Source organism: Thamnophis elegans, chromosome 4 (genome assembly GCF_009769535.1).
Source record: "Thamnophis elegans isolate rThaEle1 chromosome 4, rThaEle1.pri, whole genome shotgun sequence".
In the NCBI taxonomy this organism is placed as follows: Eukaryota; Metazoa; Chordata; class Lepidosauria; order Squamata; family Colubridae; genus Thamnophis; species Thamnophis elegans.
The window spans coordinates 114,321,369-114,347,116 of NC_045544.1; the positions used below are offsets into that span (position 1 = coordinate 114,321,369).

The 25,748-nt window shown below is 39.8% G+C and overlaps 1 protein-coding gene across 3 annotated transcripts in view; it reads left to right on the plus strand.

Annotated features, from left to right (window-relative positions):
• EFR3B (EFR3 homolog B) overlaps window positions 1-25,748 on the plus strand; it is a 112,760-nt gene that overhangs the window by 18,403 nt on the left and 68,609 nt on the right. For all 3 annotated transcript variants that reach the window (XM_032216443.1, XM_032216444.1, XM_032216445.1), the window contains exon 2: window positions 24,785-24,861. In XM_032216443.1, the coding sequence (XP_032072334.1) occupies window positions 24,785-24,861 (77 nt within the window). The remainder of the gene's footprint in view (window positions 1-24,784; window positions 24,862-25,748) is intronic.

Consider the following 25,748-nt stretch of genomic DNA (forward strand, 5'->3'; position numbering starts at 1 on the left):
CCCAAGGTCAAACACAACCCTGATGTGGCCCTCAATGAAATCGTTTTTGACACCTCTGCTGTAGACTAAAACTATATTGGTTTGTCTTGGCAGCGGTGATGTGCTCTTGGAGGTGCCTTAGGAGTTGCCAGCAAAGAGCCCGGGACGTTTCTCTCCTCATTTAACAGGAGCCCCAGCTTATTCCAGTATGTGTGACTTTCATATTCTGTCAACTGATCACCTGTCTCCAGGAAGTCTCTTATTGCAAGAAGAATCCCAAAATGAAGTCTGATCCTATGCTTCTACCTCAATTGCACAGACTGAGCCGCTGGAGTCCAAAAGTGGGCCCATACCTTCATTTTGCAAATTCTCTGCAGACATTTTTTCCTCCTGCCATGGTTCTTAATATGTTTTGTCAATGGCCAACTGTGCCTTGTCATTCAATGGAGCTGCAGAGACTCATTTAGAAGTTCAAAATGCATTTAATGTGTTTATTATAATAAAGTAATGGCTCATGCAGGCTTCAAAGCAGCTAAATAAAGGTTGCAATCCCAAGTGGCACTGGTTATAGATGAATTACTGTAATTATCCTCTGTTAAATCAACTTCCCCAGCTCTGAAACATCTATTTTTCATGTTTTTATGGTATCAGTCTGCTTGCAGCGTCTTGGCAGGTGGCAGTGCCTCGCTGCTGACCTCATTTGAATTCAGAAGCTAAGTAACATCATGCCTGGTTAGAACTTGGATGGGAAATCTCCAGGGAATCCCAGAGGATATATTTCATAGACATTTTCCATGCATACCAACAAAAGTCCCCCATTTTCACCTGAATAATTCTATTTTCATTTTCTCCTACAACTTTTTTCCACCCCAAACATTTGCTGGAATCACTGTTGACTTAAAGAAAGCACTTTGTTGTAGCAGTTAAATTGTTGTCAGAAGGAAGCAGGGAGTGGTCATTTTCCATCTCATCTTGGACAGGAAGTGCATTTTTCTCTCTGTGTAGAAGTTTTACCTCTTGACCAGAGTAATGTATACTCATGGAGGAGTATGTACATCTGCCGTATGTATAACTAGAACTGTAGTCTAACTTCATTGGAAAAGATTAACCATTCAGTACTTGAGTCTCAAAATACTCTCGTGGTTATTTTTTTTAAATAATAACTTTACAGAGAACTGTTGATTAAATGTTATTAATAATCCCTTGCACCTATTAACTTTATAGGCTCTAATGCATCTTTTTGAATAAACTCACTTGGCAGTTTATGAATTATTGATATGGCTGCTCTTATTTTCCATTATCTTTCTGTGTCCAAGCTTTGCAAGGCAATATTTTAACACTGCAATTTCTTGATCTGCTGTAATGATGCATTGCCATGTTTATCAGCATTTCATCTCCCTCCCTCTCTCTTTCATCTTATGCACAGATAGGTTTCTCTGCAGAATTTTATTTCAGGCTGCTCTGGCAACACAATGTTGCTGTTAATTAAAAATGCCAAGGAAGGAAAGATCAACTGACAAACTGGTTATTTAGACAATTGTTTCTGCTCTCTTCTACACGATTCTTGCAGTGCCTCCTCCGAAAAAAAAAGTCTGAGTCATAGGGAAGGTCAGTCTGGGATACAAATCGATGTTGATTGTTTTGTTGTGCATTTTAAAGCAGGGCGGTTCTGCAAAATGATTTCTGGGTAGATGGTAACCAGTTACAAAGGTCCTTTACCCTGTATCATGTTACTATAAAATCCACCCATCTTTGAATTGGCTGAAATATGTGATATGTGCTGTCCCAATGCTGATCCCTATCTTTCTTCTTCTGATCTGTTCCTGGTTACTGGAGTTCACTGACTCCAAGATACACCTTGGAGACTATCCTTGCACAGTATTCAGTAAAACAAAAGTACTAATTTATCAGAAGGTTACCTGCCGTTCCTACTATCCTCCTATGTTCTCTGATACCACTACTTATTTTTGTCATTTTTCTTTTTTTCTTTTTGAAAAGTTTTTTTTAATTTTAATTGAACAAAAACACACACAAAAAAAGAATCATCCTTCATTACATTTTGTAGAAAGCGTGTCGATTGGTTACAGATAACTTTCGTGCATTTCTTCCACATCCATCATTACTTATAGTTCATATTAGATTATACACTTTAAATCAAAAATCTTTGTATATCTTACTATTATGTACCACAATTCTCATTTGACTACAATTATTTGAACGTGCTTTTACCTCAAATCATTCATACTTAAAGACACAACCACATAATGGCATTCATTAGCTATTTCAAAAAATCCTCCAATAACATTAAACCTTTATAACATCTTTTAAGTAAAAGTCAATTAATAAAGTTTCTAAACTCCCCCCCCTTTCCTCCCCAACTCACTGTTTAGAATTTATATCCCAGTTACTTTTGCCAATACCATAGCATGTATATATTATTAAACAATGTTCGTTGACATTTCCTTGTTGTTATTATAATTGGCTAAAAATCATTTACTATTTATGTCCCATCTCCTCTCGTCAGATCCCCTCCCCCCAAAAAACCTTAGACCTTTATGACAAGATCTAAATAAAAATTTGTTAATAAGATTTATAGGTCTTTTTCCCAGGTCTCAATTTGCAATTTATAACCAAATTTCTTTTACTAGTTTGCCAGTACATGAATGTATCATTAAGCTGTATCCATTATCATTTCATTATTGTTATTATAGTTAATTATTTGTTAACGAATAAACATTTAATAACAATCTAAAACAATCTAGGAGTTACTAAATTCCTACTTATTGATCACCAAAATCAACTAATTTTTTATTATCAACTTTCATTGTCAACCTGTATCTTTCCAGTAACAAAACAGTTCTCTTGCCAATTGTGGTGTCAGTCTTCTTTTTATCTCCTTTATAAAGTTTTTATAGACTTCTCTCTGCACTTTGTTGTTTAAAGGATCTCTCAGGTAATCTCGCCCTCCAGCTGTTACTAAAATTAGCTTGTCTTTGATTGTCAATCTTGCTTCTGACAAAAATTCTCTTCTTAAGTCCATCATCATTACCATTTTTTTTTCTTCTGTATCTTGGAATCTGGGGTAGAGCTCCAATTAGTCAAATTCCCTTTTCCATATTCCCTTCTTTCTACTTTCACCCATATTTGCTCCATTAATAAATTCATCTATTGTCTTGTCTTTACCTTCTATGTCTTCATTCTCCCCTTTAATTTTTGGGACTCCAACCCCTTCATCTTTTGCCATGAGGAAGACTAATCTTTCCAACTTCTTCTCAATTTTCCCATATCCTTCCAATTGATTTTGAATTCCAGCCAAGATATTTTGAAATTTTAAGGTTTCCTCATCTGAATATTGATCCATGTTTCAAAAAAAAAAGAAGAAGAAGAAGAAACTAATAGCTACTGCCACTCTAGCCTACCAGGCCTCTTTTATTTTTTAATTTTAGGTTGACTTGAACACAAGTTCTTTTATGCTCTTCAAAGGAGAAGGGTTCTGTTTTTTTCCCCTTTCTTCCCCTGCCAAAATAGTTCTCAAAGGCACCTGTGAAAAAAAATTCATGCCCTTGGCTCTATCAGTTTCTGTAAACAAATTGCAAACCCTTCAGCTACAAAGTCAGTGAAATCAAAGATGGAAAGAGAAGAGATACATTGTTTCAAAAACTCCAGCCTTTGACCTCCGAGTGGCAGTGTTGCTACTTTTCACTTTCTAATATTTATCTTTGGCTTATAAGAAACAAAGTTCTTTATATTTCTTTTAATAAAATTTAATAACAAGTAATAGGAAGAAGTATTAAAATAAAAAGGAATGTTTTAATCCAGAAGTTAAAAAATAAAGCAACAAAAAGCAGAAGAAAAAAATTAATCCATTCACTTTAAGAGGAGAAACAAGAAACGTTGCGAGCACTTCAATCCACAAAGTATAGTTACAAAGAAAAAATTTTTTCCAAAGCAATCCAATATAAGTTAATTTCGCCGCTTACTTCTTTTGCTTAAGGATGTAATTTAGCTTTAAAGAAAAATTTCTTTGGGCAGTCTTTCGCAAAATAAAAAAAATCTTCACCAGATGGACTCACTTTCTCTTTTCACATCCTTCCTTCTGGAGCCATCCCGACTTCATCAGCCTGGGGGCTGCCTGTTTACCGCTGGCTTGAAGCGCTTCCCTTGGGTCGATCAGGGACTTTGCGATGTCCCTAAGACCAGCACTTCGTTGTCTTCCTGATCACCATCTCTACAGGACGGTTTAGGTATCAATGGACCATCCAGCGGCAAAAGTGTCAAAAACGGTCATCGCAATGTTGGATCCTCCTCTTCCTTATTTTTGTCATTTTTCTGAAAGATGCACTTATCTCTAAGCAAAATATCAGACAGTATCTGCCCCTAGTTTTATTTCATAAGAAAGCTAATGGGACCTATCTGAGTATTTTTTTAAAGCCCAATGATGCTTGAAGCGGTATATTATAGTGTGCTTGGTTTGGGTTTTTATTTTATTAGCAGACTTTTCAAATGTAAAATTGGGAGTATCCAAGAAGATGTCCGGAGAAACATTGCCTCCCTCTAGATCAGTGGTTCTCAACCTTCTCAATGCCGTGACCCTTTAATACAATTCCTCATGTTGTGGTGACCCCCAACCATAAAATTATTTTTGTTGCTACTTCATAACTGTAATTTTGCTACTGTTATGAATCATAATGTAAATATCTGATATGCAGGATGTATTTTCATTATTACAAATGGAACATTATTAATTAAAGGCTTATTTTGAGTCCAACCCCTAGTAAGAGTTCACATTTGCATCCACACAGTGAAAATCCAACAATCAAATTGAGATATTTTGCCACATCATTGCATCTGATTAAAGACAGAAAAGACGATTTTCATAAATTTCATAAGTCTGAAAGGCCCACTGTGAAAAATTTTATTACTTCTGGATAATGAAACCACTCAGATTCAAGAGCAGTTGAACTTCAGCTGCACAGCATCAACAGATGTAACTGGCCCTTTCCACAGGTCACTCACATACTGTATAAACTAGACATATGTAACTAGAAGAAAGTCAGAAGGCTTTCTGGAAATTTCTTTAGAAGCTTAGAAGGCTACCCTTTTTAAACTCATCACAAACAATTGCAAAATCTCTTCCATGTAATAATAATTCTATTGTCACCAACATATTGAATGAGTTCAGCCAATATTAAAATCATTATGGCTCACAGTGTACTTAGCCACCATAGTACATGACTACATAACAAATTATATAGTTTATAATTCAATTTGCCATGAACCCAACAGTAGTTTGATTCATTGCTAGTGCAACGTATGAATACAGGGCTAAGGCAAGAATTAATACTGATTATGGCTTGGACTGAAGAGACCAGAAAGTGGCTGACTTGGGGCTGATAACACTCAAATTGGCCTTCCTCAAAGGTTGTTATTTGAATGGCGATCCCCGGGCCGGGCACTCTAAACTTCCAGAAGGAAGAGGGGATATAAAAACAATAATTAACTGAATATGAATTAGGGCACTGACCCAACTGGATTCGAAGTTGATACTCGAGCACCGTGCAAAGTTACAGGTTAAATTCATGCAGCAAAGTAAGCAAAGTGAGAGGACGCCTCCTTTGAGACTCAGTGGGCTGCAGCCCCGGATCCTCACTTCCCTAGTTTGAAGTTAAAACCCGCTGCCTGGCTCAAGAACCTCAAAGGGGGAAGCTGGCACAACCCCCTTGCTACCACAATGGTTGCTCTTCTCTCTCGGTTGCCGGGGCAGCCTGAAGGGAAAGCGGTGAAGATGCTTCCCTCAGCTGCTCGGCACGGGATATTCCGTAAGATGGCGGAGGCATCTTGTGGGGGAAAAAAGGCCGCACCAAACAGCCGTCGCCGATTCGGCTTGTCTCTCACCTAGCAGGGCAAAGCAGCCAACGCGCCTCCCAAGAGAGGCGGCAGCTTCTCCTTCCTGCCTTGGCCGAAGAAAGAGCAGGAGCCCAGTAGATCAATGCAATCGGCCCCAGGCCTGCTCCCTTCACTGCCTGCTCTTCTCATCCAAGATCTTCGCCGGGCCACCAGAGGCTACCGTGGCCGAGTGAGGCTCCCTTTCTAGGAAAGGAGGGGTGACCGCTCAGCACTTGTGGCTCAGAGCGGCTCTCCCAAAGAGCATATCAGAAGCTTTGCCGAGCAGGAGCAGCCGGATGACACCCAGCCTTTCTTTTCCTGGCTCAGAAGGGGATGCCGGGAGCTGTAGTTTGAGCTCAGTCTACGCCGGTGGTAGTCAACCTGGTCCCTACCACCCACTTGTGGGCATTCCAGCTTTCATGGTGGGCAGTAGGGGTTTTGTCCGATACTGAAGCACTTTCCTTTTTTTAATCTAGTTGACTTCCCTACTTTATAAATCACCATTACTGTGGAACCGGTGGGCGGTTAGAAAATTCTACTACTAACAGAGATACAAAAGTGGGCGGTAGGTATAAAACGGTTAACTACCCCTGGTCTACGCCATTCCTAAGACCATCGAAAATATGTGTTTTCTGATGGTCTTAGGCGACCCCTGTGAAAGGATTGTTCGACCCCCAAAAGGGTCACGACCCACAGATTGAGAACCGCTGCTCTAGATGCAACAATGGGGGTCCCAGATATTTAAAAATGGTTTATTCCAGTGTAAGAGAAAGGTAGATAGATCTCAGGTTCATTGGGGTGAATGGATATTTCTTTAATCTTGTAGTGTCGGCCATTAAATCTGGGGCCTTCTGGATAAGAATCTGGTGAATCCAAGGCCTGTTTCGTTCGCATCATGTGACATATGATGTATTGTGACATTTTTTGTCTTTTGTGGAGCTGGGGTGGGCTTGGCCTGCTCATGACACATCTGGCCCGCAGGCTGCCTGAGTTAAAGCATTTTGCTGTCATCTGCAAGCCAGCTTAAGGATAATTGTTATCATTTTTGCTGTTCTCATTGCCACATTGTATTGTCTCTGTTCTGGTTTGCAGCCACAGGACAATATTTTTATTTCTTGTGCAAAGAAGCTGCCACCCACCATTCACCTTCTAATAACAGCAGGGAAATAATCTGCCAGTCACAGCAGTACTTATGGTTGATACAGTAATGGTTGGGCAGATAGCTGCATTGATGGGCTTAATCACCTGTCTGAATTTGCATTCCATTTTCCCTGGCCTGATCAATCAATCCAAATAGCTTACAAGCATAGGTTGCAGTGTCATGTCCTTTCTGTTGTTTCATTGTGCAATCCCACCACAACTTTGAACTATAGATAGCACTCATTAGCCAGGCTTTTGAACACAGGTTTAATGTGTTGTTTTGTTTTTTTGCAGAAGCATACTAAACCAGTTTTCATTTAGAGAAGTGGCGAACCTCTGTTAAAAAGCATCAGCTGACAGCTAAGAATGGGGATGGGATTTGTATAAACTGGATCTTTCTCTATGGTGCCCCATTGAACAACTTCCCTCATTATCTACTGCTGTTTTGGCGTTTCCAGAATTGCATTAAATCTGTGTAACGTTAAACATTAACATTTACTGATCTCCTGAAATAATGTTAAACTCTTGTTCAAAAGCAGTCTGAACAATAACTAACAAGCAATAGCTAACAAATGGATCTCTTTGCTCTATATGGCGTAAGCTCCATGTAGGAGCTTAGGTAGGAGCTTAACACCATATAGAGCAGAGAGACCCATCTTTCCCCTATTCCATCTGATATTTACCCTAACATTTCTACTGTCAGTTCTTACTTAAGCTAATCCAGGTCTCCATTTCAAAGATTGGTTCAGAGATCTCACTGAACCTGAGGAATCTCCTGAGGAAGTGACATGAGGTCTGCTGGCATCTCATCCCTCTCAAAGACTGTTGCTATATATTGGGTAATTTAAATGCCCTACTTTTCTCTTCTTCCTCCTCCCGTTTTTTACGAAGTCTAGTTGGTCTTCCTGTATAGTTGGAAAATGTTCAACATCATTTGAATCGCTTTAGTGAATCCCTGTATTTGTTGGAAGCCTTAATGCATGCCTGTGTTAAATAAAAAATCAGTGTTCAATGACTTTGTAGGACATGGCTGGGCTTCCATGCAAGCCAGGCACCTTGCTCCAGTGTTTGGCCTCCCCCCTTCATTCTATACTGGGAGGAAACATCACGGCTCCCTTCCTGACTTCAGGGGACCTAGAACTTTTTCTCAAGAAGCACCTCTGTGACTCAGCAGAATTCTGCTTGCACCAGCAAAGGCTGCTTCATTTACATCCATTGCTGCCAAATGGACCAGGCTGCTGGCTTGGGTACAGAGCTCTCTCTGCTAGCAGAATTGCCGGGCAGGTGAAAAAACACTCTCGCCCCAGCCAGCTTTTTCACACTTGATTATCTAGCATAGGAAGAAGTAGGGCATGTTGGAGACTCATGGTGCCTCCTTCACCTCTCCTGAAAAAGGCAAGTGATGACCTCCGCCTTTGCTATGAGCCTGGCATAGTGCTGGAAGGCGGTGCACTTCACCAGAGGTACCGTTGTGTGTTTTTTTTTAGTCTTTGCTTTTATGTGAATGAATGTTCTGGAAGAGTGATTTTCTCTCTTTATTTTTAATCTCTTGCCTTTTGGGTTGTCCTATTGAGGAGAACTGAAATGGCCCTGAGGTTTGATGCCTCAATAAACGGTTCCACCACAAAACCACGGACAACAAAATCGCGCTCAACGAAAGCGCGTACGTGACGTCATCACAGCGCGATGAAAATATCGCGCTGTGATCGATAAATGTAAAAATAAAGCGAAAACCTTACCCTAATCCCCGCAAACCTAACCCTAAACCTAACCCTTAACCTAACGCTAAACCTAACGCTAACCCTTAACCTAACGCTAAACGTAACCCTAACGCTCTAAACCTAACCCTAACCCTTAACCTAACCCTAACCTTAACCCTAAACCTAACCCTTACCTTTATGTGAATCGGCTTGCTTTAATTTTATTTTTATTTCAATTTTTAATTTTTTTCGTTGCACTGTGATGACGTCAAATGCGCGCTTTCGTCAAGCGCGCTTTTGTGGACCGCGGTTTTGACGGGTCACACAATAAACATATTGGTGAATAGGTGCATTGTCTGAATGACATCCTGGTCTTAAGCCTTAATTGTTTGGGCATAAGTTATATAATGGTGAAATTATACTGGATTTTACTTGTGTTTAGAGTATGGCATGATATTTGAACCCAGCGAGTTGGTTCCTTAGTAAGCAGAATTGGTACCATGCAGCAACAACATTGCTAAGTGAGAGTAACAACAGACGGTCTCGTACTTTTCTTGGGATTGCAATATCTAGAAGTGGAGGCCCCCAAAATTTAGAGAGTAAATGAAGTCAGAAACAATTTTAAACAGTTCCTACCATGTTGGCTGATGTGCTTGTAGGCATCAGTAGTTGTGGTTTGACTCTGGCTACTGGACAGAAGTCAGGAAGATGTGTGCAGCCTATTTTGGCCTTCTCCTACAACACGGGTGTCAAATCCACGGCATCACGTGACATTTTGTGACGTTTTTCCATTCATGGAGCTGGGGTGGGTGTGGCCTGTGCATGACACATCCGGCCCACGGGTCACCAGTTTGACACCCCTGTCCTACAGTATATATACTTTATATAGCCAAGGAAGAAATTAAGAGATGTTACTGTTTACATTTAATTATTGCTTATTGTTAAAGTATATTGCTGGGCTGATTATAATCATCTTGGTAATAAATTATATTCAGGAAAAAGCTTTCAAATGTTAGTAAGAAATAGATGGCTATATCCATAGGAGGAGGGGAAAAAGACTTACTTATTCTGAGGAAACTACACTAAAAGCATTTAAGAACCGCATTGCATAGTAAGAGGCTGTTTCTCCTACAAAGGATAGGGTGGAATTCAGCCAGAAGTCCTGAATGTAGGAGTGGAGGAGTAGAAATGGAGCTTTTGTAAACTTACACATCAGTGCTCTGATTTTCCCTTGCCTTCTCTTAGTTTCACAAAACTCTGTGCATCAGCAACTAATCTCCCAGAAAGGATTTTTCAAAGATATAAATGGATCTGTTTGCATCAGTGAAAATCCAGTGTCTGAAGTGCACATTGATAAACATCTGTCATAATTTAAGTCTGAAACAAAGAAATATATCAACTTTCCAGTTTTATAACATCTGGCAGCAATTAAAAACAGTGGCTCTTCAAAAGTATTGAAAATAGTAACTAGGGGAAGAATTTCATTTCCTCAGAAACAAATATAAGGGGAAATATTTAGCAAATGTTGAAAATAGGCCATTGATATCTACGCTACAAAATGGTAAATGCAGTCATTGGCTTCATGTTTAGCTTTCTGGAAAGGTCACTCCATACTTCACGCCTGGGAGGAAGAAAAAAACAATTGCAACATTATACTCTTAGCTCAATCAGGAGTTGCAATTGATTGGAAGCCTGTGCTTAAAAGTACACCGGGTACTGGGAAGGCAAAAAGTTATTTGCTGCTGTTGCACCATTAATCCTATTGTACAGTCTGGTGGTTTTCCTACTTTCTAAAGTTGAAATCACTGGCAGCTGCTTGTTACAATCCCTCGCTACTTACCTGCTGCTCCTTCATCCACTAATGTACCCGATTGGTACCAGTCTACCACTATAGAATGGATGTTTGCTTGCTGAAAGTCATTTAAGTTGCCAGATGTAACAGTGGTTTATGTTGCAGATATGTCTACCACTTCCATCTTCAGTAGAACTAAGTTTACATTGCTCCATGTTAAATTTCCTTCTCTGTTCTTCCATTCTTAAACCTCTCAAATACAGAGGCTGTTCAGGAGTAAAAGAAATACAAAACTCTTGCATCTGGTTATCTTTTTCTTTAAGAGGCAGAATAAATGTCTATATTTACCTTCTCCTTGCAGAGGAAAATCCTATGGTGTTGACCCCCGTGGATTCATATCCCATCTGCTTCAGCCTGCGGGGAGCCTCCTGTCCAGGGAGGAGAAAAGGAAGATGTTTGTTGTTAGGAAAATGGAGCAGGGTCTTTAATGAGCCCCAGGAGTGCTAACATGTGGGCGATGCCCTTTGCCAGGCAAATAGTTCCCAGGGATTCCTCCCTTGGTAAGCAGTCCCAACCTCATAATGAAGGCAGAAGGCAGCATTGTTTAACCTCAATGCCTGGAGAGCAAGAGGCTTCCACGAGGCCACTGAGATGGTCCTGGTCCTTGGTACAGCATATCACGGACACAGAGTGGGCTGGGTTTGCTGACGGAGCAGTTCCTCTGTCTATCGGGTTCATTTAACTCTTTGTCACAAAGACAAAGGGAGAGATTTTAGCTGTCGCCGGCTCCATGATCCCCTCCGAGCAGCAGATGGTGGCTACAAGTAAATCAAGGGGTTGGGGGATGGAGGAAGGGTAACATATACTATATGCAGACTGTGGGTCTGTTTGGGGTGGAGGGTACTTCTCTGTGTATGCTGGCACTTGCTTTTTTTTTTCTTTAATTATTATTTTGGTTGCCATCAATGGCTTTATCTGGTGTTACTCATTGTACCAGTAAGCTGCTTTTAGAAAAGCAGATTCAGTTTAGCGCTTCTGTATAATTTTATCATGGGACACCATCTGCAAGGGGGGATTGGAGGAAGTGGAGCTTTGCAGCCTATAGAAGTAGTTCTCTTTGCCTGTAGGTCATGCCCCCCGTGAAGTATATTTCCGTCATTCACATATGTTCGCTCTTTGGCTCTCAGAATCAGTCATCGAAGGGAGTTGGTTCGTCTAGTCTTAAGACAGGTCAGGTTTTTCAAACTCTGCTGCAAAGCAGCCCAGAAAGTCTGTTTTTTCTCCTGTTGTCTATGTTGAGGGGGTGTATGGCTGTGATTAAGCAAACTTTGGTGCTTATAAAGATGCAGATCAACTGGACAGATGGCACAGCCGGATTGCTTTGTGACTAGTAATATTATACTCCTTTTGAGCACCTTTAGTGCCATGCCCCAATTATTACCTGGACACCATTGTCTGAACTGATTTAGATAACTAAGCCTAAGAGTTAAAATGTAATGTTTCATTTAGGAAGTCTTCACTATCAGTTCGTATGTTGGATCGTTGCTGTCATTCTCAAAATAGTTAGAAGAAGCACGGCTGATGGCCACCAGATCATATTACAGCTAGTCCTCAACAGCTCAAAGTTGATTGTTCAAAGTTAAAATAGCATTGAAAAAAGTGACATGAACATTTTTCATATTACGACCATTGCAGCGTGGTTGCATGATCAAAATTCAGACACCTGGCAACGGTTTATGATGGTTGCAGTGTTCCAGGGTCACGTGGTCACCTTTTGTAACCTTCTTGTCAAGTACAGTCAATAGGAAAGTAAGGTTCACTTAATAACCATATTACTAACTTAACAACTGCAGTGATTCACTTAACAATTGTGGCAAGAAAGGTCGTAAAATGGGGCAAAACTCACAAATGTTACACTTAGCAACAGAAATTTTGAGCTGAATTGTGGTCATAAGTTGAAGGCTACCTGTATTGCATAGGTGATTCTTGAATGTGTGACTCATGGCTTTCTTGCACACCAATGGCCAAGTTCTTGAGAGTGTGTTTGACCAGTACTATCACTGGAACTAAGCCAGGCAAAATAATTACAATACACAAACTAGATCCGTGATGGCAAACCTATGGCACACGTGCCAGAGCTGGCACGCAGAGCCCTCTCTGCTGGCATGCGTGCCATCGCCCCAGGTCAGATTTCCGTGGCATTTCTTTCGTGAGCTTCTGTTTCCCTGCAAACAACGAAACAGAAGCTCACGAAAGAAAAGAATCTTACCTCTTGCCGTGCAGCCAGTCTTGTGATGCCCTGCCTCCCGCCGGCAAGCTGGTCTTTGGGTCTCAGCTGTACATGTGCACATGTCCAGTTTGGGCATGCACTCTCATGTGATTTGGGCACTTGATAGATAAAAGGTTCGTTACCACTGAACTAGATCATTAATTCATAGACTTTAGCGTAGTGATATATGATGGTAATATTGATAACCACTAGTTTGGATTTCTTTGGATGAGAATTCCAGGGCTAAGAAAAAAAGAAAAGTGCCTCCTTAAAAAAATCTCCCATGTAGTGTTATGATAAGTAATAATTTGATATGAATATTGAATGGTACCCATGAAAGGAAGATTAGAAATCCTTTTGAATTATATACAAAGGTTAATAAAAAAGAATTAAGTTAGATACGATTAAGTTTTGATTATTGGGGGGGAAATGTGATGATACAGGATATAGTCAAATAAAGGAGGGATAATAATTACAACTTATATATATGTATGAGTATAATATAAGGAAACTAGATGAAAATTGCCAACAGTGGTTTGGAAAGGAGGATTAGAAAAGTTTGTTATTAAATATTATGGATGTTTAGCTAGAATAGGACATAAGGATTCAGTGTTATTGGAGGATTTTAGAAATATTAAATGAAATGCCAGTATGTTGTTATGTATTAAATCTTGGTATATTTTATGATGAAGGACATTTAAATAATTATAGTCAAATAAAAATGGCGGTATAAGGGTAACATGTATAAATATTTGAATTAAAATACTTGAGTTAATATAAATTATGCTTGATGACTGTGGAAGAGATGCACGAAAACCTTTTGTAACCAACTGATACACTTTCTACAGTATGTAAAGAAGGAAGATTTTACGTGTTGTGTTTGTTTTGAAAATAAAAATAAATTCTATTTTTTTAAAAAATCTCCCATTGTAGGAACGTGGGAATTTCTGTGTTTCTTTTTATGGTTGATTGGGAGTTACTGGTTCAAGGCATTTTTCTCTCTATTGAGATTCTCAATCATCCAGGTCAAGATTGTCCCAAAGGTGCTTTTCTAAAAGGCAGCTGGACTTTCTTGGTTTCTTCTTTGCAAACATTTCACTTCTCATCCAAGGAACTTCTTCAGCTCTGAACTGAAGAGGCTTCTTGAGAAGTGAAACACTTTCATGGAAAAAGACCCCAAGAAAGTCCAGTTACCTTCTGGAAAAGCAACTTTGGGAAAGGCATTGTTTCCTTCCTCCTTCCCTTTCTTGCTTCCACCAGAAAGAACAAAGTCCAACTTTGAAAAGAAGGTGCCGTTGCTGTCACCATTGCAGAGAGATTATGAATAATTTCAATTGATCACAAAGGGAGCCATGTTGATGTTTTTTGAACATGTCACTTTGATTCCACAAAACCCTTAATTGCTCATCAAATACAACCTGTTAAGAAAAGAGCATAGAGGTTGAACAACTGCTTTGCCTGTAAACATTCACAAATTCAATCCTAGGTGAATGTTTAGTTTGAAAACTCAGAAAAGCTGCTGTTAATGCCAACACTCTTAAGATTGATCAACTAGTGTTCTGACTGCAGAGAAGGCAACTTTGTACAGTTACTTTCAGCTCAGTAATAGATTAGACCAGTGGTCACCAACCAGTGGTCTGTGTACCACTGGTGATCCATGAGAAAATTTTGGTGGTCCACAGAAAAATTATTTGCATGTTTTATATTGCACAAAATACTATTTTTCTTTTTAAAAAAATCATATTAGTGGTCCACAGGATTTAAAATTATGGCTTATTAGTCTCTGAGGCACGAAAGGTTGGATTAGACATTCTTTCCCCTGAATCTGTCCTAAGGAACTATTGTTGGCAATAGTGAAGAGTAGAGGTTCTGCAGCTGCTACGTATAAGTTGGGTTGACAAAATCAGAAATGAGGAGGCAATAAGCTGCCTGGAAAAGCCAAGGGAAATCATTAAAACCATAAAAAAACAAACGTTAGAATATTTTGAACATGTGATGCGACACCCGGAAAAATACGGCATCCTTCTCTTAATCCTCCAAGGAAAGATTGAAGGCAAACGAGGTCCAGGCAGAAGAAGAACCTCATGGCTTCAAAATCTAAGGGACTGGTTTGGACAAAACTCGGCAGCATTTTTTCATGCGGCTGTTGATGAAAATAGGATCGACAACATGATCGTTAACGGCCAATGATGGATGTTGGCACAAAAAGAAGAGCTTCTGCATTGGAAAACAACAGAAATTGTAGTTCCTTCCATGTCCCTTTCTGAGCATCCTGAAAGCTCTGCCTTGTCCCTTTAGAAGTGGAATGCTGGATTAGATGGTAATGAATCTCAGCTCCCAATACAGTTATTTTTCTCCTTTCTTTTTTGTTAAAAAAAAAACCCTCTTTAGGCTATATTGATTATGCCTATTTGGCAATTTGTATCAGTTTTTATGGAACTGTAAAAAAAAAAGAGTGGGGATACTTAGCTTCTCTTGCAGAAGAGAGAAGGAGGGAGGTGAGTCCCATGTTATGTAGATTAATTGGATAATGTTTGCAAATTGTGTTGAACATGGCAAGAATGAGATAAAAGCTAGGCCTTATTATGCAAATTGCTCGCAGGCTTTTGCTGGCTGGCAAGGGGCCAGAAGGGCTTTTCTCATTTTCCCATCTTGCTGCTTTTCCTTGATGAGAGAAAGATCCTTCCGTTCCAGAGAGAAAGAAACTCTATCCACCCCTCGAGCCTTCACTGCATCGCTACCCCAAATCAGTTGAATTTTGCCTGACAAAGCAGGAATTCCCTCTGCAGGCTATTTCTTGATGTGGTATATAACGAACACTGCTGCTGTCTGTGCTTTGGCAAAAGTAGGAAGGTGAGAATTAAGACATGCTAAATCATCTTTCAAAGCTGGCATGAATTTGGGCTGCTGCAAGGGATGGGGAATTAGTTGAAAGAGGTGTTTAAAATGATTCCAACACATGCTCAGGAGGTGAATGTTTGCTAGAGGTTAAAATCATCTAAAAATGATTGTTATGTAACTTTGGGTGGATGGGCTGATTGATTTTTCAAAAGGCAAACCTTGTCTCTTTCTGGCTTCCTCTTGCATGTTCTACTGCAGTGATGGTGAACCTTTTTCTAAAGGCGTGCCCAAATTTTGCCCACACCCACAACTCAATGCACCTTTAAAGTACCCTAACGATGCTTCATAATAAGTGACCCAATATTGTAATACAAAAAGCAGTGATTTATTAACAACTTCATTAGGCATTTCTTATTCGTAGCCATCTTTTTTGCTTTCTTTATCTGCTTTTGAACTTTGCCCGTGTTTCTGTCCTCCCTTCAATCTGTCATAAATCATGTTATCCAATAGCTTCATTCATCTCAACCCAGCTACTGTAATCTGAGATCTGGCTCCGCCGACGCTCTGCATGGAATGTCAACACAGAAAGTAGACAGCACCCCGGCCACCTGTGCATTTGGGAACGAACTTCTGATTGGCATGTTGGGCCTATTTTCTGCTCTCCCCAGGCTCTGGAGGATTTCCTGAAACCTAGGGAGGGTGACAAACGGCATCCCCCGGCCCTCTGGAAGACCGAAAATCAGCTGGCCAGTGCGCATATGCACACCGGAGCTGACGGCTCGCATGCCGGCAAATATGGTTCCATGTGCCACTTGGGCAATAGGTTTGCCATCACAGTTCTATGGAAACGCAGATCCCATTATTGGAAGAAATATCCATCTGGTTCAGTTTCAAGTAGGGAGAAAGACACTGGAAACATGAAAGCTGATAGGAAAGATGGTTTTATTGATGAACAGGACCACAAGGGTTTGAGGTCCTGGGTAGATGACCACATGGAGTGGAGAGTAAGGGTTAATTATATCATCTCTTGGGCCTTGCCCTTGAGCTTCCTGTTCCTGTGCAAGAAATTATTCTATTGGCTGCTGTCAGACTCCCATTCTAGGAGTTTGTCTGAGATAAGTTTGGTTGGAGTGTGATGGTGCAATGAAGGGGCTTGTTGTGCACTTTTATTTTTGGCATCAGAAAGAATGCCATTGGCTTACCTGTTTATCCCAGTAGTTTGGATATTTTTCAGTTACAGTTAGTAATGGTTGAGCACTTGGAATCCTATAGATATACAGGGGAAAATGCTGACATTAAGTATGGGAGTTTAAGCCTGTAGGGTGACATATTAGAAGTAGAAATGGAGAAGTCTAATTCAGCCAAGGACACATCTTAATTTGTCAAAGACGGCATTTAAAAGAGCTAATAAAAAAGACAAAGAACCCATTCAGGGTCACAAATGATCAATGATTTGATGCATGACCATAATAAACTATTTGATCATGAATTTCTGAATATAAGTGGTAAAAATTGAATTTTCAAAAACTTTACGGTATCATATTGGGAGAAAACAAAACACTTGTTATATGGACAACTTTCAACATTTGTTCTCTATAAGAGTAATTTTCAAATAGAAAAATGCTAATCTTGTAAATAAAGTTTATTAAGAATAGAGCTATATATTATCAAATGCTTGGCTGACTAACAATGTAGGATGAGAGGCTGTATGCAAAATAAATCAATATATAGTGAATGTAGCCACTCTTATAACCGTTAACCCTTCTGAAGTGTCTTCTCTCCCCCCCCCCTAACCACTCTTTTCCTCAGAATTATTTATAGTCTTGGGTCTTGATGGAGTGAAATTGCACAAGTAATGGCGTCACATGGGGGGAAATGGTTTGAGAACAGGATAGATGGTACTTCTGCCTGCCAATCTTTAATTTCCTCACTAGTGATTTATAGCATCTTCCAGAGTCAAATAGCCATCGTTGTGCAAGAATAACAGTAATATGGACAGGCGTTTTATTAATTCAACAATGGCTGTTGATGCTATGAGAAGCTACGGAAATTATTTTTATAGTCTCCTCTATGCTTGATAATGTTGCCTTAAATAATTCTGAAATACGCATATGTTATAGAAGTTATCAGCTTTGATTTACTCAAAGGGATTCTGCAGGGGGGAAATGACTGAAGGGGAGTGGCCCACGGCAGTTCCTGTGGAGCTCAGGGCTCCGAGGGGAATTGGGGCTTGGTTAAATGTGCTAACATGGCTGGCTGTGGTATAGGGATTGAACTGGCATTTCTTTTTCTTTTTTTATCAGAATTTTTTTGTTTTTTTATTCTTTTACATGCCATTTTAAGTATACATTCACATAATTGTTATTCTTCTTTACATTTATCATTTATACTTTTATTATTTCATTTAATAAGTTATAATATACAGTTTAGGTTGCTTTGTTTACCATCCCTTCCTCCTGTTGTAACACCACCTTATTTTTCTTTTCTTTTCTCCCTCCCTTCTCTACTTCCTTCCTTCCTCCTCTCCTTTCCCTTCCTTCTTCCCTTCCCTTTCTCCTACTCTACTCTTCCTCTTCCCCTACCTACCCTCTCTCTTTCTCTTCCTCTCCCTTCCATTCTCCTCTCCTTACTTCTTTCTTCTTTCCCCCCTCTTCCTTTCATTCTTTCCTCCTCTCTCTCTTTCTTTTCTATTAGTGTATCAGTTTATGTTTTCTTGGGATGATATTTCCCCTAACCCAAATATAATTTGATATCATTTCTTATTCCCTTACCTTCGCTAATCTATCCTAACTATATCCCCCCTTTGTATCTCGCTGTTGTATATATACTTATATATTTAGTATTTTCTTTTCTGTTTTCCCCTTCTCCCCCCCCCCATTTTCCATTTAACAGTGCATCGTCTGGATTTTATATCTTCTCCCTACTTTCTTTTCTAGTTTCCTTTCTCTAGCCAATCATAAAATCTTCCCCATGTCTTGAAGTCTTCCGATTCCTCTTTATCCTTTGTTTTCATTGTCAACCTATTCATCTCTGCACAATCTAATATCTTTTTTACTACCTCTTCATCTGTTGGTAGCTTATTTAGTTTCCAATTTTGGACAAATACAATTCTTGCTGCTGTAGTTACATGTTTAATCAAATAAGCATCCTCTTTGTTGAATTTCTCTGGGATAATACCTAGTAAAAATATCTCTGGTCTAAATTCTATTTCTTCTTGTAACATTTTCTTTAACCATACTCTTATCTTAGTCCAGTATTTCCTTGCTTCTGAACATGTCCATTTCTCGGTGCCAGCAGTGGCACCGGAGCTGAAATCCAGGCCTGGGGGGTAGTGGAAGCAGTACTGCCATCACTGAGTATCATTGTACAAGTGACCAAAAAGACATGGATTGGGGGGGGGGGAAGTGTGATTGGGGGGGGGGTTGCAGCACCCCTGTAGTCATAAATACTACTGGGCTGGGTTGAGCTAACTGAACCACCCCCACCTTGCATGCAGCCTGCACCAGGCCTCTCAGGGCCTCCCCGATCTCCCTGGGGCATTCCTGTACACTTTATCAGGCAACTCATCTGCTTAATGATTCACAATTCTCATTCAGTGCCTGCAGCCCAGAATACCATGATTGCAGTTGTTGAGTGAGGTAATCATGTGATGTTTCGCTTAACAACCTCTTCACTCAATGACTAAGGTTCCTGGCCCAAGGCTATACCTTGAGGAGTACCTGTAACTTTGAGTTCTGCAGGTGTCCGGTTTGTCGCCATCTATTTAATGATGCCCTATCTCTACTTTCTATTCTCTTTGGTTTCTGCCTCCAAACAAACAAATAGCTGACGCTTTTCTTTTTAATACAAAGTAAGCTCTTTGTAAGGAATTCTTGCTTTACTTGCCGATGACCTTACTTTCCGTGGTCACTGAAAACATAATTAACTTGCTCTGTTTTATACTGCCCTCTGACAGGACTCAAGGCAAAATTCAAAACAGTAAGGTGTTTGTTAAACAGTGCACTGTTTATTACACTTCCAAAGCATTGCAATTAACACTTCTTTATAAAATTAACTATAGCTCTGAAACTATTACATTAAAAATATTGCTTTAAAAAAGAATATATATATACTGACGAAATGGCCTCCCCCATCTCCCTGGGGCATTCCTGTACACTTTATCATGGAACTCATCTGCTTAATGATTCACAATTCTCATTCAGTGCCTGCAGCCCAGAATACCATGATTGCAGTTGAGTGAGGTAATCATGTGATGTTTCGCTTAATAACCTCTTCACTCAATGACTAAGGTTCCTGGCCCAAGGGTATACCTATATCTCTACTTTCTATTCTCTTTGGTTTCTGCCTCCAAACAAACAAATAGCTGACTCTTTTCTTTTTAATACAAAGCAAGCTCTTTGTAAGGAATTCTTGCTTTACTTGCCGATGACCTTACTTTCCGTGATCACTGAAAACATAATTAACTTGCTCCAAAGCATTGCAATTAACACTTCTTTATAAAATTAACTATAGCTATGAAACTATTACATTAAAAAAATATTGCTTGAAAAAAGAATATATATACTGATGAAAGAAATATCCTTCTGGGTTCGGCTCCAAGTGGGGAAAAAAACACTGGAGACATGGAGGCTGCTTGGAAAGATGGTTTATTGGTGGACAGGATCACATGGCTTGAGCTCCTGAACAATAGCAATAGCAATATCAGTAGACTTATATACCGCTTCATAGGGCTTTCAGCCCTCTCTAAGCGGTTTACAGAGAGTCAGCATATTGCCCCCAACAATCTGGGTCCTCATTTTACCCACCTCGGAAGGATGGAAGGCTGAGTCAACCCTGAGCCGGTGGGATTTGAACCGCTGAACTGCTGATCTAGCAGTAGCCTGCAGTGCTGCATTTAACCACTGCGCCACCTTGGCTCTTGAACAGAAAATGTGATCACATGCTTCAATGTTGGTGGAGAAAAAGAGAAGAAGAGAAGGGCCGACTGAGATGCTGAGTCCCCTCTCTGGCCTTTGATCTTGAGCTTGTATTCTGATTGGTTGTCAAACTCCCATGGGGCCATGCAGGGACAACTCTCTAGGCTGCGTTTTGAATCCAGGTTTGGTTGAGTTCTCAGATGCCATGTGGTCAGTTGAGTAAAGGGCCAATATTATCCTGCTTTAATCCCATCCCCATGGAGCTGAAGTGGAGAAGTCTTTATTATGTAAAGGGACTAGCTTGGCCTTCTTGGCCCATTGACAAAATGGGGATGGGCATAAGCTACAGGCAGCTATTCTGTCTTTTAAAACATGTAACTTTCTTTTCACATCCAGAGAAATATTCTGCCTTTTCAATATTTCCTAGGATATTTCATTTTTCTGGGAGAGGGCTGGATGATAACTTCCTACAATACCCTATATTAAAAATAATGAAAAATCTGCTAAGGATTAAAGCTAGGATAAAAAAAATAAGTGTAGAATATACTGACAGCTCCTGGCTGTGCCATCATCCAAATCTCGTGATACTTTGGAAGCCTTTTTCAGCAAATTGCACCAAATTGAAATCACACGAGGCTTCTGAACTATCGGGAGAACACGCTCCTGCCATTCTCCATGCTGGCATTCAACTGAGTCTCATTGCGTGGAGAGCTCCACTCATTTGGAGAATGACAGTTGGCTGAGATTTCCGCTGACTGATTAGTGTTGCTCTGCAGGGTTGCCAAAAAGACATAGAATGGAAAAGGGGGGGGGGGGGCAATAGGAAGTTGCAATTATCTTGCAATCATAAGTGCATGCAGGTTGCCAAGTGCCCAAATTTTGATCCCTTGTGTCAACCGCCATAATTTTGGTCCCAGGTCATAAATCCATTTTTCATCACTGTCATAATTTCAGGCAGTTGCTGAACAAATGGTTTTAAGTAGTGCTGCAATGGTTAGAAAGCAGTATTGCAGGCTAATTCTGCCGACTGCCATCAGTTCAATTCTGATCAGCTCACGGTTGACTCAGCCTTCCATCCTTCCAAGGTAGGTAAAATGAGGAGCCGGATTGTTGAGGGCAATATGCTGACTCTGTAAACCGCTTAGACAGGGCTGTAAAGCATGATGAAGCGATATATGTCTAAACAAGGAAGCTTGTTACAGTTGCGATTATAACATATGAACCATTCAGAGAAAAGCAATACAATTGAAATCAGAGTTAAATTAAAATAAATTTCATTTGAATCAATTCAGTTAGAAATTAAATGCTTGTTGGAAGAGATTTCTCCTCATTAGTTACCTAAATTCATGGACAAAAGGTGCAAAATGCCCTCCTAACCTTGGTCTCTCCAATTTATGTTAGAACTTAAACAAGGTGACATTTTGGAGCACGTATTTAACTGGAAGGTGATTTCAGCCTATTTTGTCTCTGAGGAATTGGAGCAGCTACAATATCCTACACATTTTGATGGCTTGCTTACTTCCTGATGACTGCCCCTTCTTTGGTCCAAGGTTTGCCCTTTTGTGGAACGTAGGACAAAATATTTTTTTCTCACAATTATAATAGGGATATTTCTGCTTTCTTTATCTCTGTGTTATAATGCTGCCTTTGCCAACCTGGTGCTCTCCAGAAGTGTTAGGAAAATATTAGCCAATCCTATGTCCTCCAGACATTTTAAGACAGCATCTCCCAACATTTTCAGCCATGGAGATCACTGAACATGCTCCCTAAGGAATTGTGGAAGTTCTGATCTCAGCATATCGGAGGATGGGAAAGCCCAAACACCTCCAGGTCATCCAAGTTCCAGCATTTCCTAAGGACAAAGACAGAAATGAGGCTAATGTTAATGTTGTGAAGAAGGGCTGCTGGATGATTTCTTTGTTTAAGAAGAAAGGAGGCAAGCTTGTTATTACGATACCCCGGAAGCATTCTGGACGGTCTTATATAAAGAATGCATGTAATTGCAATTAGGAAGGAAAAGGGAAAATCTAACAAGGCGAAGACTGTGAAGCAGTTCCCTTTTTTCTTGTACTCTGTCTCAGCTATTTTTCTGTTTTTGACTGGTGAAGCTTCTGTTACTCTCCTTGACTCATAAAAATGTAATGGGGACATATATTAAGTTCTATGAATTACCTCTACATAGACTGCATGTGTTTACAGCATTTGTATTATCTGCTTGAAGCAAGAAACACATTAATCTATCAACTCTGGAGGCCCCTGATATCTCATCCCCTGCTTTGTATAAATGGGTGATAAGGTCAAACTTTGATTTGTTATGCTGTATATTTAGATTGTTGCGTTGCATCAGTTTAGGATGGAATGACAAAGTAGATACTTGTGCACATTGAAATGTCCCCCCCCCTCAATACCACCTCTTACAATATCCAGAAAACCTTTTATATGTATATATTCTTTTTTTACTGCTATCACTATTATTGTTATTGCAGCTGTTATTGAAATTGCAGGAAAGTAACCATATCAGTTGTTGAGTTGCATGTAAGTTATATTCTTGCTTATTTTGTGAATCCAGCTGTTGTGATTTGTAAACCATGGTGTATGACAGTATGCTGTGTAAACCCAGTTAATAAACCAGAATTAAAGAGTGTACTAGGACATGTGTGAACCTAACCATAATTAGATTTCCATCAATTATATCTATAAATTAGGAGTAAATCTCACTGAATCTTCACGGGATCTTTATTGCTGAGTAGTTATGCTGCTAAAAACTAAGTCATCAACTCTCAATAGTTTTCTTGCTCAGCACCTTATCATTTAATTGCCATTTTCTGAGAAGAATATGCAATCATGGTGTTTCAAGCTTGATACCTGCTGCTTGGAGATTTTTGTAGATGTAGTCCAACCCATATATACGGTATCAGGTTGGAAAGGCTGCTGTAATGGACTGTGACAGAGATTTCATCAGCAAGAATATAAGGCAGACTGAAAAATATACTAGTTGGGATAAACTTTCAAGTAAACAAATTGAAAAGTGTTGGATCCAATTATAAATTTTTATCTATTGAAAAGTCTATTACATAAGGGAACATGGTGGTTTGCGAGGTTAAAATGCTGGGCTGACAATCCGCAACCAAACCCGTTGCTGCCATGGGGTGGAGTGAGGCCTTGTTATACGCTCCAGCTCTGCTGTGGACAACCGCAAATAGATAAATGGGTACTATTATGGTGGGCAACTTCACGGAGATGTAAAAGGAACCTCCAGCTGGGCTTCCCTCAGACATCAGTGATGTCACCAGCAAATCCTTTCACCACAGAAGCACTTTGATGTTTCCGACACAGAAGTATTACTCTATTGCATACAACTACATAGCAGCACTGTAGAACACAAACATCTCCAAAACATCTTCAGTAAACCAAAAGACATATAGCCAAGAAGAAGAAAAATATAGGAATCATCTACAACAAACAGTGTAGACTACAACAGTGTCTACGTAGGGCAGAGTGACAGAAGGTTAGCAGAGTGCATGCATGGACATCAACTAGCAGTTATAAAGCACAATGAAAAATGCTTAAGCTAACAAATAGATTCAGCCATAGATTTAATTGGGACATTATGGGTCAAATCCCAAAATACCAGGGAATTCCTGAAAGCCTGGTATTCAGACAAAGCAGCCATCAATAGACACATAGAAATAACCGTATTTATGCACTATTTAAAAGGGATGATAAACTATCTAAAAAGAAAATAGAGATTACATGCTCTATAAATGGACAACACCCAGACAATATACAAGGATTAACACCAGACAATCAGACAGAAACCAATACTCTAATCAAGGCTATTCATAATCCAATATTCTTAATCAAGGAACTACCAAGGAGAAAACCACCAAAACTGGCAGGGCAAATTACTATATTAAAAAAAAGGGAGTAAACCCCATGCTCACCTCATACAGATGATGTTATCTAGTTGGGTTATAAAACATCTGCAAGCCAACAACCAAGTTCAGAAAGCACCAAGGACTCTACAGTTCAACCCTGAGCAGCGTATATTCTCTTCTATTTAAATTTGCTTTCATTTGCATCTCAGTAATGAATGAGGGCACAGTTTGAGGGTCAAAATGGTCCCTACTAATTCTAGGATTCCATAGCTTTATTTATGATCATAAGAGGGATGATCTGCATAACTAATTGAAAACAAATCTAGATCTCATTTCTACTACTCGTTTGTTATGTGGAGGATTTAATTTCCTTTCTTTTTCAGGTGTGTGTGGCTGTTGTGGAGCACTGCGTCCCCGTTACAAGAGACTTGTTGATAATATCTTCCCAGAAGATCCAGAGGTAAGTGAATCTATATGACCATCTATCTCAGTAAGTGAGATATGCTAACCCATTCAAGAAAAGAAAAATGCAAATGCATGCAACAATGTTAAGGATCAACCCAATCTCAAAACTAACAAACAGCAATTATCAATTCATAATTTTTAAAAAAACTATTCTGGGTTTTCTCAGTCTTTGAAAACTTTTCTTCATGTCCAAATAAACTAAAGCTGCTTGATCTTACCTCCATGTTCTGACTCGGGCTTCCTTAAAAAGCAAGAAGCAGAGTCTTGGTCCCGGCAAAACCTCTTTTATTTACACAACTGTGATCCTTTTCATTCATAGTTCGCAAGACTTAACAAACAGTCTTTCAGAGGAAAGTGTATCAACACGAACCTTATCTCGTTTGGCGCAGAGTCTCTTACAAACAGAACTTTCCACTCTTGAAACAACCGAATGAACAAATTGTTTCCTGCAAAAGCCCACTTCTTGTTCACGCCTCTTTTATTTTCTATGGGAGGAGCCAATCACCTCCAAGATGTGGCTTTACTCCTAAGTCGACCCTGCTTTGTTAGTTGTTCTTATCTTCTGGCAGCTCTGCGCATGCGCACACTGGGAACAGGCTCCAGCTGTTCCTCTGCCTGCTGTCTAGCTCCCTCTCTGCCTCCAACACAGAGCCCTTTCCTCAGCCCACAGGACTGGCCCATGTTCCTCCCCAACCTCCTCACTGTCCAAATCTGCTGCTAGTTCCACTGGCTGCCGGCGGGTTACGACACTCCATGAACTCAATCCTCCTCTTAACTCCCTGGGCTCCACCAATTTGTCCAGTCTATTTTTTAAAACAATTTATTTACATGGCCATTACCAAATTAGACAGCAGATCATTCTGCAATTATTATTTTTATTTT